General features: G+C 32.1%; 1 protein-coding gene across 6 annotated transcripts in view; it reads left to right on the top strand.

Moving 5' to 3' along the window:
• LOC111713619 (uncharacterized) overlaps positions 1 to 11,020 on the top strand; it is a 31,779-nt gene extending 20,759 nt beyond the window's left edge. For 4 of the 6 annotated variants that reach the window (XM_023488524.1, XM_023488521.1, XM_023488519.1 and 1 more), the window contains 15 exons: positions 1,310 to 1,417; positions 2,072 to 2,119; positions 3,956 to 4,018; positions 4,485 to 4,538; positions 4,687 to 4,773; positions 5,997 to 6,133; positions 6,320 to 6,437; positions 7,058 to 7,221; positions 7,604 to 7,712; positions 8,386 to 8,622; positions 8,720 to 8,818; positions 9,034 to 9,112; positions 9,499 to 9,903; positions 10,331 to 10,458; positions 10,738 to 11,020. In XM_023488524.1, coding sequence (XP_023344292.1) covers positions 1,310 to 1,417; positions 2,072 to 2,119; positions 3,956 to 4,018; positions 4,485 to 4,538; positions 4,687 to 4,773; positions 5,997 to 6,133; positions 6,320 to 6,437; positions 7,058 to 7,221; positions 7,604 to 7,712; positions 8,386 to 8,622; positions 8,720 to 8,818; positions 9,034 to 9,112; positions 9,499 to 9,903; positions 10,331 to 10,458; positions 10,738 to 10,980 — 2,079 coding nt within the window. In that variant the 3' untranslated portion in view covers positions 10,981 to 11,020. Of the gene's footprint in view, positions 1 to 358; positions 374 to 1,309; positions 1,418 to 2,071; positions 2,120 to 3,955; positions 4,019 to 4,484; positions 4,539 to 4,686; positions 4,774 to 5,996; positions 6,134 to 6,319; positions 6,438 to 7,057; positions 7,222 to 7,603; positions 7,713 to 8,385; positions 8,623 to 8,719; positions 8,819 to 9,033; positions 9,113 to 9,498; positions 9,904 to 10,330; positions 10,459 to 10,737 lie in introns of all 6 variants that reach the window. The other 2 variants (XM_023488520.1, XM_023488525.1) reach the window with 2 other exon arrangements.
• The last annotated feature ends 4,043 nt before the right edge of the window (positions 11,021 to 15,063 follow it).

Genomic DNA, 15,063 nt, shown 5'->3' with positions numbered 1-15,063 from the left:
AAAATTGTATTTACAAAAAATGTATTTGATTAACTAACTGGCAATTGTCCAATTAGAATTTATTAAGGCTATTTGTATTTGTATTTTTATTTAGCAAGCCAAATATTCCACATAATATATTGCAATTGAAACAGAACAGTCGAAAGACCATTTATTTTCGGTAACTGCAAATAGCCCCAAAATTAAATAATTAATTTACATATTTTTCTTACTTTAACTTATAATTTTTCTTTAATGATAAAAGATAAAATAAAAGTTAAATGATATTTCTGTAAACGAATTTTTCAAATCAGATCACTGATCACCCCATTGCCCATTTTGAAGGTATTCAAAATAAATCTTAACTTATTTCATGCAGCTCGAAGATTACTGGGTAAATATAAACGTGTTAATTAATCAATTAATATCTAAAATTTAGTTGGAAAAAAGTTTGGTTCAAAAATCAATATTTAGTCAAGACAAATGTATGGCAGATTTAAGCTGACTAACAGTTTAAGATAAAAGAACCTCCAAATTTTATTTATACAAGTTGCGTTACATATTATTTATTCTCAGTAATTCATAAATATTTTGCTTAATTTTCAGTCAAACCACTCTTATATTAACTTGTCAAGTATAATATGGGACGTTTATAGGTCAAATTTTATCAAGTCAGCCACTGGAAGTCGATGTGGTCTAACACAATAAAAAGAATCTCCTAATTATTTTTAAATTGCAAATTAGAGGCCAACAAATAAGTGCAAAAGTTAAACCATTGCTAATATCAGTTTGATATATTTACGAAAAAAAAAGTTACGGTTTATTAAAGCTTACATGTAAGCCCAAAAATGGCCTCGAGGCCGAAACTTTGGTAGGCTACCACTCATGAGAATAAGTCTTCAATTTTGGATTTAACGTTTTCTCATAATTTGCTAGAGCTTTGTGAAAAAAGTCCAAAACATTGACTTCCATGATTTCCAAAATCTGACTCTCGTGTTCATAAAGAATGACCCTTTTTGTCACCACGTTTTTTAGGGGATTTTTATTATTCATATGTAGTAATACTGTAACAAAGTTTGTCCTATTTGTTTTTGTTTTAAAGAATCAAGCGTGCTAGTCTTAGAATTACCTCAAAGTTACCATGCAATCTATTAATATAACTAATTTACAGTATTAATGGCTTAAAAAAATATATTTTGTAATATCCGTACTGTAGAAGCTAAATATTTTACAATCATTTAGTTAATTGAAGCTAAAACTGAATTGTTTGCTTAACAATGACATGGGTGCGTTACCAAGGTTCCCTTGAAATTGATTAATTCTAAATAAGGCTGACAGAGAGCGAGCACATCGTCAGCGAGAATATTTTGCACAGCTTGAGGAAGAAAGTGAACCTACTAGCCTGGCTACTAGTACAGAGGGAGAGCATACAATTCAGGTTAAAAATGCACATGTTAAAGGGCATAATGTCAACGACCCTCCACTTGTAGAGGGGCATTCCTGACGCTCATTGGTACCCTTGAAATCTTGATTTGATATATGGAATTGATAACGTCAATATTCTGGCTTGAGAAGTGTTTAATTATGATGATTCCTCCGATGTTTCTGAAGCGCCATTCATTGATATCTCAAATGAAAAGATACAGTTTTCAAAACAAAACATAATTCATACTTGATTAGACACAAGCTTGAAATCAATTGACAAATTTTTAATTTGAACATTTTCTGTTTCTGTAGCGATTAGTTATCATGACATAAGAATTAGACCTCGACAGTTGACGCTAAGTTAGGTTTTAAGACGTTTTTGGCCTTAAGTTGTGTTTGGATGATGTATTACTAGGTATACCTAGAAATTTTTATAAAAGCTTTTCACTCATTTTCTTTTTTTTTATACATACAATTTTGATAGTGCATGCGTTCAAGGCAGATCGCATAAAAAACTGTCTGCTACTCATTTTATTTTATTTCTCTACATTTTATTTTGTCTCCGTTTTAAGAAAACGGCAATTAACAGCAACCTGCAACGAAACGGGTGTCAAGAATAAATTCAAGAATATTATAAAATGTGCCTTTATAAACCATCTTTGATTAGGAGGAGGATCGTAGTATAACACCTACTCCGTGTATTGATGTTAATCAGGTAACATGTCGTTAACAAAAAATACCATAGCTGATTTTTTTATTAAAAAAGTTATTTGTATTCACAAGATTATTATTATTATAATAAAAGTTTGTGTAATTTTCACTCTTGTTAGGGACTGTTAGGCAAAAATGAAAGGGTATATAGGATAATACCTAAACACGTTAGGAGTTAATGAATGAATAAGTTCTATTTGAAGTTCCTATCTCGAGAAATTGATACAAAACTGTGTCAACGTTTTAGCAAAACTTGTATATATTATTATATGTGGTATAGGAATCAAAGTTTAAAAAGATCTTAATCAGCAAATACGCAACGAATCTGAAAATACGACAACCCAGAGGAGCCTAAACAGCTTTGGTATGCTCCTATTATTGATACGCCTATATCATGTGACCAACATTTACACCAATAGCAGTGCAGTATCAGTGAAAAGTGTCACCGTCTGTATCAAGTGACAATGATACTGCACTGCCATTGGTGGAAATACCTATACCACATTCATATATATATAGTTTTGGTATAACTTTGATACAGTTTTGTATCAATTTTCTTGAGACAGAAACATAAGATAGAACTCAGATAAGTTGCGATCAACTTCTGAAGTGTTTAGGTTTCAGCCTATACCCCCTTTTTATTTTTCCTGAACAGTCCCTTTAAGTTCCGATTACATTTACTCTTTCAATGATACAGAATGTCCTTCTAAATATGAAAATTGAGAAACCACTTAAAGAATGTCCACAAACTTTTTATTTAAGTTTTTATACAATTACATTTAAGCGGAGTCGGATATTCACTATTTTGTTGTCACATTATGTGATTAGGGTTTCCATTATTTTCGGATCAATTTGGTACGCTGAGGCCTTACGGAACCTTTCATGATAAACCATTAACAACTTCTAGAAATAAATGGCGGTAACTTCTTCTAAATATACCCCCTAGATGATACATAGCGAGATTTGACATGCAGAAAAAGTGAAAAAGAAACTGAATACTTCATTTTACACCCTTTCCCCCCTGTTTTGCAAGGAAAAGTGCAATTTACAACAAATACGGCATAGATTTCAATTTCCCCCCTTTTCCTCTATGATGTGTTAAAAAAATTAGTGAAATTTTATTTTTCGCTGGGTTTCATTTAAAATCCACATCAGAGCAAGATGCTCGACCCAGAGTTCTCAGTTAAAGAAAGTATTTTAATATTTAGGAAAGTGCAGGGTTTGGGAGCAATGGGGAGCATGGTTAGATATTTGGGGGAGCATGGCAGTTGGGCCAGATAATTTCCCAGAGAAGGTGGGGTTACAAGGCTAGGTTGCAGGAGATGCAGGGTTGGGAAAATGGGTAGCAGGGTTGAAACAAGGGGAGTAAGGTTGGGAAATGGAGAAGCAAAGTTTATTAGTTTTAGTTTTTTAGTTAAAAGGGAGTGTAAGCGTAATTTCAATTGACCCTTCATTAAAAGAGGGCAATGCTCGATTTACAACGGTACACTTAAAAACTTTGTGTGTTCGTCGAGTACAGAGATGTGTGTGTGTAAACGTATCGAAAACCGCTTTATGATCAGCTGCGAATTTCGGTGTGCACTGCGTACAATCTGAACTCAACACCAAGGCTAAACCTCCAGTACGCCCCTGGTTCCGTAAGGCCTTCATGGATCCAAATTTCTCTGAAAAAAATGGAAACCCTAGATCTATCTATTTATCTATTATGACTCCCTAACAACACGAATGATATTTGGTAACCACCCCTCCCGGCAACCCTCGGCCTCCTTCCGGAGTGCGTGGATCACTAGATATTAAAAACAAATGGTCATTGGAAAACCTATTTGAATTTATAATTTAGGATAATGAAGATGATGAATCTAAAGCGGATGAAATGGAACTACTAAAACTCCAACTAAAAGAGGTTGATAAAACATTTAATTGATTAATATTTGTTTGGCAATTTTTTACTGGCATAATTTGACTACTTCATGTTGCTGTATTTTAATAATTTGTCTATTTGTTCACAGTTCAAAATTAAAATATTTCATGGTCAAACAAATGTTGCTAAAATTATTTTCGATTTAAGCTTATAAATAGAGGCTAGGGGTTTAAATCTTTATGTGAAGACAAAAGCCCTAGAATAAAGGTACAAATTCGCCGGGAAACCCGTCGGTCGCAGGGTGAAATTTAAAATACAATACGAGGTTTTAGCAAAATACCATTTCTTAAAAGTCAATGAATTTCCAGGTGATGTAAAAAATGAGAGTACTAGGCTAAAACCCGAAAGGAGGGGGGGGGTTGCGCCATTTTCCCCCTTCCTAGTCCATTGAGGGAGAAGTGTAAATGCCGGTCTACCCTTAAACTTTTATTGGATTTGATCTGTTAAGGCTGAGTACAGAAATATAATGTTGCACGAAGAAATGAAACAACTTCAGGATAAGGTAAATAACTAACATAATCAAAGTTTCTCAAAAACATATTTATAATTTGTTCATCTTTATAATGATTAGCATCAGAAAAATTTATGTTTGACATTTGTTCATTTCTCTTAGACACAATTTTATTAACTCGGAGAATGTGTATTTATAGATGTACTGCAGTACACTAGAAGGATTGGACAAGGGTAAACTAGAAGAGGACAGGGATTCTATTCAGGAGCAAATACATGCTAATCAGGTGCAGTAGATAAATAAGGGCAGAACGAACAAAAACTTAAAGAATCAGATTCATCCGTTTAATAGATTAAATTCGGCTTTCTGACGGTATAACCGGTTTTAAATAATATTAAAACACATGTTACCGCTACTTCTTGTTATATTATGATATTTTGTGAATTAATAGTCTGAAATAAGTATTTTAACTTTTTTAAACAGATCAAGTTTGGAGAGCCTTTAAGCCAACTTATAATGCTTACAATTATTACGAAATGAACCTTTGACATATCAAGGAATGTGGAGGAATTCGTATTTAACTCGCTATGTCGTTATCTAAGTTGAATGGATAATTTCATTCAATTGATCTATGTTTATTTTATGAAAGTAATGTCATATGGAATTTTTGAACGGTGAATCCCAGGTATATGAATACATAGCAAGATTTTTGTATAATGTTCTATTCTCAACCTATTTAAGATCAAATGCCGCGGAAAAAAATTAATAGCCCTCAAATATTAATGCAATTGATATATTAATATTTAATTCATTTTTCCCGAGGCATTTGATCTTAAATATTTAATACGACATTATAAAAAACAGTTGCTATATATTAATATATCTGGGATTCACTGTATCACAGGCACTAATGATCCTTGAATAAATGGTACTGTTTTCTTTAGTTTCTCTTATGCTAAAATTATTTAATTCCTCGTCCATTTTCTTTTTTCTTGCAAGATGCAAAAGTTTAGTTAAGACCACTTTTTCTCCTCCCCCCCCCCCCTCCGCACTTTTTTCTCTCGTTTCAACACTAAACCTTGTTACCCCTTTTCTATCCATGTTTATTATTTGACCCTGAGGCTGCGCTGTACTCTCCGGTCAGCTGAGCAGGCTAGCAGCTGAACTGTTTCTTATCAATTCTATACACATACAGTCTTTACTTTTACAGTGCTCATTTAGTTCAGAATTTAGTAAAACTTGGTATTTGTTATGCACATAGGTATATTGTTTTCTTTTGGGGTTTTATAGGAATACATTATGACATCTTGAAGCTGAAAAGATGTGCAGTAGAAGATTTCTTTAACTATGCCTTTTTATGTTGTTGTTTTTTATATTTTTATTTAATAACACAGATGGTTATAATTTTTTATTATTTCAAAATAGTCAATAAGTTATTTGTATTATGCAAACTTTAGCTTACTTTACTTGTCTACGCCCTAAGAATGTTCAATGCTACTTTATATTTAGGAGGAGTATGTTGTCCTGAGTCGGAAGTATACCCGGGCTAAAAAGCTAATATTTTCCTTGAAAAAAGTTGAAAATGTTTTGAAAGACCAGCTTCTCATTCGAGATCACGAGTATTCATTGCACTACTCAAAGCTCAGGTATTTAAGCCTTTCTCGATTCAATTCTCACGGTTTTGGATGGAAATTATTCGTCTAACGTTTCCTTCTTACTTTTTGGGCAATTTGAAATTTAAACAAATGCTTTTTTGAAAACACCAAAATACTCAAAAAAGCTCTTTTTTTGCTCCTGCTTTTATAAAAGATGAACGGAAAATATCTATTCAGTGAGCGTGTTACTCAGCTAGAGCGTGTACTTCTCAGCACTCAGCGGTCAGCAGGTTTACCTGAACAATTGCCATACAATGCTATTCTTTCGCCTCCTGAAGTTCTGAACAAGCCTCTGGTAAATAAAAAATTATGTTTTAAACCAAGTTATTGATTACAGATAACTTGAACTTATTTGATTCTGATAAAAACGATGAACATTGGGTGATAAACAAGCTTATTTCAAGTTGTTAAACATTATAAAGCTTCTTTTGTTAAACCTTGGTTTCATATAACCAACTTAATTCCTAGTTCCTCCAAAGGCCTGAAAATTAACAATGAAAGAAAAAATCCGAGGATAAAATGAAGGACAAATAAATGTTTCTTTTGTTCCAAATGTCTTGCTGTTTGATTTATTTAGGATTAAATATGGGGGAATTTGTGCTAAAAGCCTGGTATTATATTTAGATTGGTTTGACGATTTTTGATAAATATGACACATTAACAAAATATTACTAGATTACCATTCCCCTGAACTAAAGCTGAACTTACTCGGTTTTATAGCTCTGAATTAGATTCAGTCTTAGATGGAATTCACGAGGATGAGCCTGTTCATACTTAAATTTGTTGTTGTACAGATTTCAATAGTAAACTCTGGACTACGAATTAACGAAGCTAAATTAGAAAGTTTCTTCAACCTAATATCATGTAAAATCTACTTTACTCTTGTCAAGGCCTCAATTATTAATATTTTTTCAGGTTGTTCCGCCTTTTGACTTTCAAGGTGAATTATCTGAACCTGAAGAAGATATGTCGGATTGTACCAGCCTAGGGTCAGAAGCTAGTCTAGAGCTTGACAAAATTCCTCGACACACACTCCTGGACTGCTCAGCAGCAAAGCATAAAACTGAACTTGTTCATAGGAATGTCGTTTTCTGCAACTCATTTTTAAACTCATCAGATACAATCACTTTTTTGTAAAAGCAAAGGGAAAAATCGTAAATTTTTTAGATACCCCATTACCATGTTATGAGGAACTTGATCGATCTCCAGATATTCAATTTTTTTTGCGACAATAACTGGAAACATTTTTTTCAGCAAAAGCTAAGGAGGACTTAACATTTCCAATGTAATAGTTCCTTTGTTGTAATTACTTGTCTGATTTAAGTCTAAAATACTAACTCTTTTTTAACAGATTATGTGGGATTTTATTATAAAAATAAGAACGTCGTACCATTTTGACGCTTGTTAACAAATAATAATTGATATTTATAGCTATAAAAATAAAACGAAGTCATTTGAAAGAGGAGCACTGGCCCAGAGACATAAACCAAGTGCAGAAGCTCTAAAAACCCAAATATTAAGAAAAACCAACATTTTATCGACTTCATCTTCATCATCTAGTGTCAAATCAGTAAGATTTTCGCATATAATTTTTCCACCTGTTTGTCAAAGGTTTTTATAAAAAATTTATTTTTGGAATATTTACATCTTGAGTATTCCGTTTTTAACGTGCAATTGTGCTCCAAATCTCAACAATTTTAACCTTGTCTACGCCTTGAGAAAGACGTCCATTTTTTATATTCTGAATTTAGTTGCCAATTCATAAAAGAACGATGTTCAAGAAGGGATCATATAGTGTCCGTATATATTAAACTTTCTTTACCTACAGTCCTATTCTAAATAGCCCGGAATATTTTTAATTGATTAAAGACTACAAGTCGTCTTTGACCTTAGAAATAGTTTGCGGCATTTATTAAGATTTATAATAGGCAACTTAATATTAACAATAAACAAAATACCCCTATTCCTGTTCTTTCCAAAATGTAGTCCGCCATTTTTTGCTTTTATAATTTGCGGATATATGAATGATTTCGTTCAGAATTATACATTTTAAATTTAAACAAAATTCTTAATATCTCTGGTATTTTTCAGAGCAAAAAAATAGCAGACCACATCACTTACTTTTAAACTAGATCCGTCCTGAAATTCTAGGGCAAAAAATCTCAAATTCATTCATTCAGTAGATTCAGTATGATGGAGCTTGTAATCTAAGCATTAAATAATTTGATTTCAACGTTTCTTAGGTTGAGAATAGTACTGAATGCGTTATAACAACTCAGAACCGGCACTACCCTAAACCAACTCTGCCATCATCCGTGTCTCTACCCTCCTCCTCCCCTCCCTCCCCACCAAGAACCTCGTCATTGAAACCAACTCAACCCCCATTTCAAGCATCTAAAGTGTCACCTCTGGCATCTACTGGAGAACCAAAAGTTACAGATTCTCCATCAAAAAAAAAATCTTTCATAGATGAAATTCAAGTAAGTTTTGTTGTTTTATCAAACGTTAAAAAAACATTCATGTGATTATCGAGTAACAAATATTTAGTTAAACAATTAAATTTGTAAACTTTCTCAGACTGCTCAAAGGCGGCGCGGTCTGGAGGATACCCAGGAGGATAGTGGAGCCAGGCCCCTTACTGGGATTCCCAGCATAGGGGGTGCTTCCGCTTTACAGGTTAAAATTAATTTTGTATTTATTAATTGCTGTAAATTTTCTAGAATTAGGATTAGGTACACTACATAGTACATAGTCAGATTAAAGTGATTTATATTATGTATTGTATTGTATCTTTGGCAATTTGGTAAATTCAAACTCCTTAGGCAAACTTTATGTGTTCTTCTAAAAAAATGATGAAAAAAATATTTTTTCTATATATGCAGTGTTCCTAGGATCAGTTGAGATCTAAGCTTGAGGCCCGGCGTAGGACTGTAGAGTTGGCTGAAACCTCAGAAACCACTGTAGCTAAAGGTTAGAATACTTGGAAGTGTTTTGGGTGTTTTTTTTGTTTGACTATTAGTTTGCATATTAAAAATAAAATGAATCAACACGCATTATTTGATGTAATTGTTGAAATATGTGTTCGTTGTTTTTTTCCGGTGGTGCTAATAATATCAACAAACCCTTTACAGTTTAATTTGAATAAAAATCATATTACTGTTATGATAATTTTCATTTTCACTTCTTCTTTTTCTTGGGTTTTAAACCATAAAACAATTTCTCAAATGCCCAATTCCCTTAGTGAACTTTTTTTAACTAAAAAAATGTGTACTATTCCAAATGGGCTTACATGATAATTTGTAAATATTTGTGTGTGTTTCTTTTGAGTTATTTTTACTAACACATAGTTCTTATAGCGCGGAAACAATCTCCGCCCCCCACTTTCCCTTCTCCTAGCACAACTCTGAACCAGTCTCCGTCTATTAATATAAACTCCCCCTCCAGATCCATCGACTCCACCCCTCGTCATGCGCACAACGTTTCCCCTTACCACCAACAAACCTCAGCACACCATCCGCCACACGCTCATCAGCCTCATCCGATGCCACAGGGGCATTCTCTACCATCTCCGCATAATCATCCCAAACCTAGCCAAATGTTTCACGGTTCTTCTCCTGGAGCCCAATCCATCTCATCTTTGCATGAAGAACATGTTCCTCGTCCTCCTCCCCACGCTGCTTTTCAACCAACCCAATACTCAGCAGTTGGGATGGTGCAGGCAGACAACGATCCTTCCTACCAAATTTTTCAGACGAATGTCGGTAGGACTTTTAATTCTGTATTGATAGTATAATGGAGGGTTTTTTTGCTGTGTGTTGCTAAATTATAAACACGTTGCTTGCTTATCTCACGGCTAGTTTTTAGATTTCTGAAAAAAATTATTAATGCATTTGTACTCTGAATTTCATTTTTACTAATTTTTTTCATCGTCAGTTCAGTAATATATTTTTTCAGAAAAATAAAAATTGTCTTGTTATGGACTTTGTATTGCTTGAGTTTTTTGTTTTATTTTAATATAATTCTAACCATAAGGAACTTTTCAGAATATTATTTGAAATTCATTCTGTAACGACTTTTTGGAAGGTCTCAATTCAATAATTATTTTATTCAATTTTTAAATAAAAGAAATATGCAATAAATTTGCATGATGTGTGGTCTGTTCACTAACCCAAACACTCCTTGCTTTAGAACCAAGTGAGGTTGGAGTCATACCTCCAGAATACAGAACCCAGTTCTCCAGAGAGTCGCACCAGGAGTCGTTCAGAACCGACTCTCGACCTCTTAACCCATTAGCAGAACAATGGAACACAGATGAGGTAAGAATTCTTTATACACAATCCTGTCAAAATAATTTTTTGATTTCTACTTTTTTAATTTACTATTAATTTAAAGTTTTTAATAGATTTTTTATATTACAAGATTTTAAACATCATATCAGTGTTTTATTCTAGTCCTTGGCGGGCCCTTTTTTGATCTAGTTTCTGTCTTATTTCTGAGCCTGCTCCTACTGGCCGGAGTTCAATGGGACACTTTTCTTTTAAAAATCAAACAAAAAGAATTTTTAATAAATTTTTTAATATCATGGTTTATTCCAGGTGTGTAGTTGGCTTCTAGGTTTAGGGATGGAGATGTATATAATGGCGTTCACAAAGAACTCAATAAGTGGTGATGTACTTTTATCGATAGACTCTAATACCCTGAAACAAATGGGAGTGGTCAATAAACAAGATCGAGAAAAAATTAAAGAAAAGATCAAGGAACTCAAAAAATGCAGTGAGAAAGAAAAAAAGCGCGAGAAAAAAGGAAAAAGTGGATTAAAATCACCTTTTATGCGATAATTTTATGCAACCTGCAGCTAAAATTGTAGAACGGGGGAAAGCTGAGACAAAAGCTTTTTTAATGCTCACGGCAGGCAAGAACGTTTTTTTTGCAGAGACCTTTTGTTCTAAGTACAGGGTGGCCAAAATGTACGGATTGTACGGATTGTACGGATTGATTTTTTTTTAACCCTAAAATTGTACGGATTGTACGGATTGCACGGATTGTACGGATTTGTTTTTTGTACGGATCTTTAAAAAAATGTACGGATTGGTTTAAAAAAATGTACGGATTGTACGGATTTTTTTTAAAAAAATTGTACGGATTGTACGGATTGTTTTTCGAAAATTGTACGGATTGTACGGATTTCTTCTGAAAATGTACGGATTTTTGTACGGATGGGTTCAAAAAAGTTTTGGCCACCCTGTAAGTATGAATAGATTGACTTTTCAAATAAAAGACAAAAGACAGTGAAACGCTTATTAAATATATTAAATTTTATGTTTAATAATGAAAATATCTTCTGATTTTTTAATCATTTAAACCACTTAACGACATTTGTGACTTTGTTCTTTAAAAGCAGTGCTTAGAATCAATTTCGCTTTACTAAGGAATCTAATTCATTCAACTGGTCTAAATGTTTTTTAATTTAATATTTTTTATAAAACAACGCAAATAGATTAGGTTATGTTTGTTTCCTATTATGATCCAAATCTGGAAATAATAATTTAAGTACAAATTAAGAGCACCATTAAAACCATTGCCATACAGTGATTAACTTGATCTCTATTTCCGTATTATAATCTTTATGGGGTCAGTGATGGGCGATAACTTTTCGTTTTCAAAAAACTTTTTAGGTTTTAGGACTTTCTATGAGACACCACAAATATCAGATAAAGTTCAAACATTTAAAACTTTAATCTGTAAAAGTTTGATTTTATGAAACTATGCAAAATAAATCTTAATGTTGGAACCTTCCCCTTTATTTGAAAAATACAAGGAAAAAGCGAGCTATCGTTTATATGCACATACAGGGTTACCCAAAAAGGATGAAACTAAAGACGACTGTAAACTCTTAAAATATGACGATCCCAACGTAATATTATGTAATCTGTCTTAGATATAGTTATTTACTGATTAAGTAAGAATTAAACAAGTTTGCAGTTGCAGGGAATCGTGAATATAAGGAAACAAACAGTAAGAATGTATCTTCCATCTGGCTGAAAATTTGGCATAGTGTAATGAAGGCAAATATTTAAAACAAACAATTTTGAAATTTTTCCAAACTCTTAGATTTTGGTGGAACCTTTAAAAAATCCAAAAACCTTAAAATTAAAAAAAAAAAATCAGTATTGCCTTTTAATACCTTGGGTCACCAGGAACAGATCTTAATGTTAATTTTAGTTACAAAAGATTTTATTACGTTTTATTTTGATTTTTTTCTCCCCTTTCCTTACGATTTTTTAAGTCGTTTGCGTTGTTTTCCAGCTCCTAACTAAGTTAAGTGATCATGTAGGTTTCTAATTGAGATTATTTTTTGATAATTTGCATCATGAAAGAAATAAAAAATGTTGCCAGGAAAATAGTTATACATCGTAAAAGCGTTTCATTGTTTTTCTTGTTTTTACATTATTGAACTTATTTAATATTTTATCTTGGACATATTTCAATTGAAGAAAATGTTCTTTTAATATTGCCGAGAAACGTTTGTTACTATTAGCATTGAACATTCCTGTGCCAAGAGTGTAATTAAAATATCCATTTTTCTCTGTTTGAAAATATTTTTTTCAACATTAAACTTCATTCATGGAGAATTTTCTAGACCCTTTAACCCTCAGAAACCTGTGATTTTGTCACTTAAATTTTTATAGGTTCTTTGTTAATGTATTTTAATATTATTATATATGGTGCTTTATCTATAATATATAATAAACTATAGAAATAATGTTTTAGAATCCTTTTTTGTAATTGGGGAGTTGGTAAATATTTACAATTTTAACTTTTTCACCGTTTCGAACTTCTGCTTGCTGGATTGCTTTAATTAACCTCTTGTATAATATGTACATGTTTATATATATTCACATGTACATATTCATCATGCATATCGATATTTATTCGTTAATTTATAATATACCTATGTATATATATTTTCACATGTACATACTAATCATGCATATCGATATTTATTCATTAATTTATAATATACCTATGTATATATATATTCACATGTACATATTNTACATACTCATCATGCATATCGATATTTATTCATTAATTTATAATATACCTATGTATATATATATTCACATGTACATATTCATCATGCATATCGATATTTATTCATTAATTTAGAATATACCTATGCTTAAAAATTGTTACAAAAGCTGCTGAACACAGCTTCTACAATTACTAAAAATTTACAAAATACTGACATTGATTCTGACTTTTAACAGAAACATAAATTTATTCCTTAACGATAAGATTTTAAAATATTTTAGTTAAAATGTTTGTGTTTTATTTCTCCCATATCAATTCTATTAAAAAATAATCAAATATTTTAACATTCTAGTCGTCCAAAGGAAAAGAAAATTGAATTTATAGTGACACTTAGTGGAGAAATATTACTTGGTATTAAATGTATGTATCCATAGGTAAAAATACGTAAATATTTTTTAAACCTAGACTCTCTAAAAATCCTTTGTTTGAAATTTACATATGTATAGGTACTAATGCGCACGATTAGAACCTAAATACTCAGAAAAAATGAAATTTAAGTAAGCATAGGTAATAATAGGTATTTTAAAAAACTTAGACAATTACAAAAATTACTTTGAATGAAATTAAATACGTATTTTTAAAACCTAGACACTTGGAAGAATTTCTTGGTATGAAATGTATGCACTTATAGGGGTGGACCGGGCCTCTGGAGCCCCCCCCCCCCCCTCGATAAGTAAAGTCTATGGTTTTGAGGGGGTTCACAGGCCCAATAGGTACGCATGCATGATGGTGCTGTGCAGCCACTTAAAATATCTACCATTCCTTCATAACTAGGTTTTTTAAATCTATTGTTAGAAATGCGCGTTTTTGAAATTAAGTTGCTTGAAACAGTTTTAATATTTGAATATAAAATCAGTTGATATTTTGACGGGGACAAAGAAAATTTATGTTTGATAGTTGTGAAGTTTTAGACTTATAGCTTGTTAGGTAGTAGGACGAACAGAAGTTATAGTGCAATATCTTACGTATTTTAAAAAGATTCTTTTAATGTCCAATTATTTTAAAGTTTAAATATCCCTCCTCCCCCTGATAACCGCCAGAAAGGTTTTCGGAAATATAGTCCTAAATTTTGACACTAAAGAAGTTCTATGAAAAAAAAAATCTTGAAATAAAAAGTTTCTGTGAATAAAAATTGAAAATTGACGTCCTTCTTTCTGTTTCCAGTATACATTTTATACAAAACTTTCTCATAGTGGACAATGCATGGGAATAAAGGATGTTTTACAAGCGTGGAAAAAACGGGCCTGATATTAAAACACCTCTGACTGTACTCCATATGAAGATGAAAAGAATAAAAGTCTCTTTTATGGAAACGTCTCAGACTTGCCTCATTTCCAAAGACTTGGACTTTTTTCTTGTTTTTTTTTTCTTCGGATATATTTTCTTCAGGACTAATTCCTGTGATCTCATTTCTTGAAACTTTATTGGCAGCCCTATAATATGTTAGGAAACTGCCCGGTACTGGATGTTACTGTTAAATAGTACTGGCAAAGAGAATAGAATATATATTAGAGTGGAATTTACTAGAAAAACGTGTAAAACGGCCATTTTGTTGTACTGTTTCCATAATGCAGGTGTACTTCACATATTTGTGATATATAACCTTTTGGGCCCTGGAACATCATTTTATAGAAAATCTAAGCTTAATATTATAAGAACACCAAATTATGAAATAGACTGGTTTGAAAATTGACCAATGATCATTTCACATAGACTCTATATGCCTTTCACTTTACAAACGATGATTTTACTATGACTATAACGATGACTTTATATCAAATAATGTTTTTTATTCACCTAATTCATTTTATAAAGTTTATTTAACA

This window comes from Eurytemora carolleeae, unplaced genomic scaffold, assembly GCF_000591075.1.
Source record: "Eurytemora carolleeae unplaced genomic scaffold, Eaff_2.0 scaffold1456, whole genome shotgun sequence".
NCBI lineage: Eukaryota > Metazoa > Arthropoda > Copepoda > Calanoida > Temoridae > Eurytemora > Eurytemora carolleeae.
The sequence above is the reverse complement of the archived record's forward strand: the minus strand, read 5'-3'. Positions and strand labels throughout refer to the sequence as shown.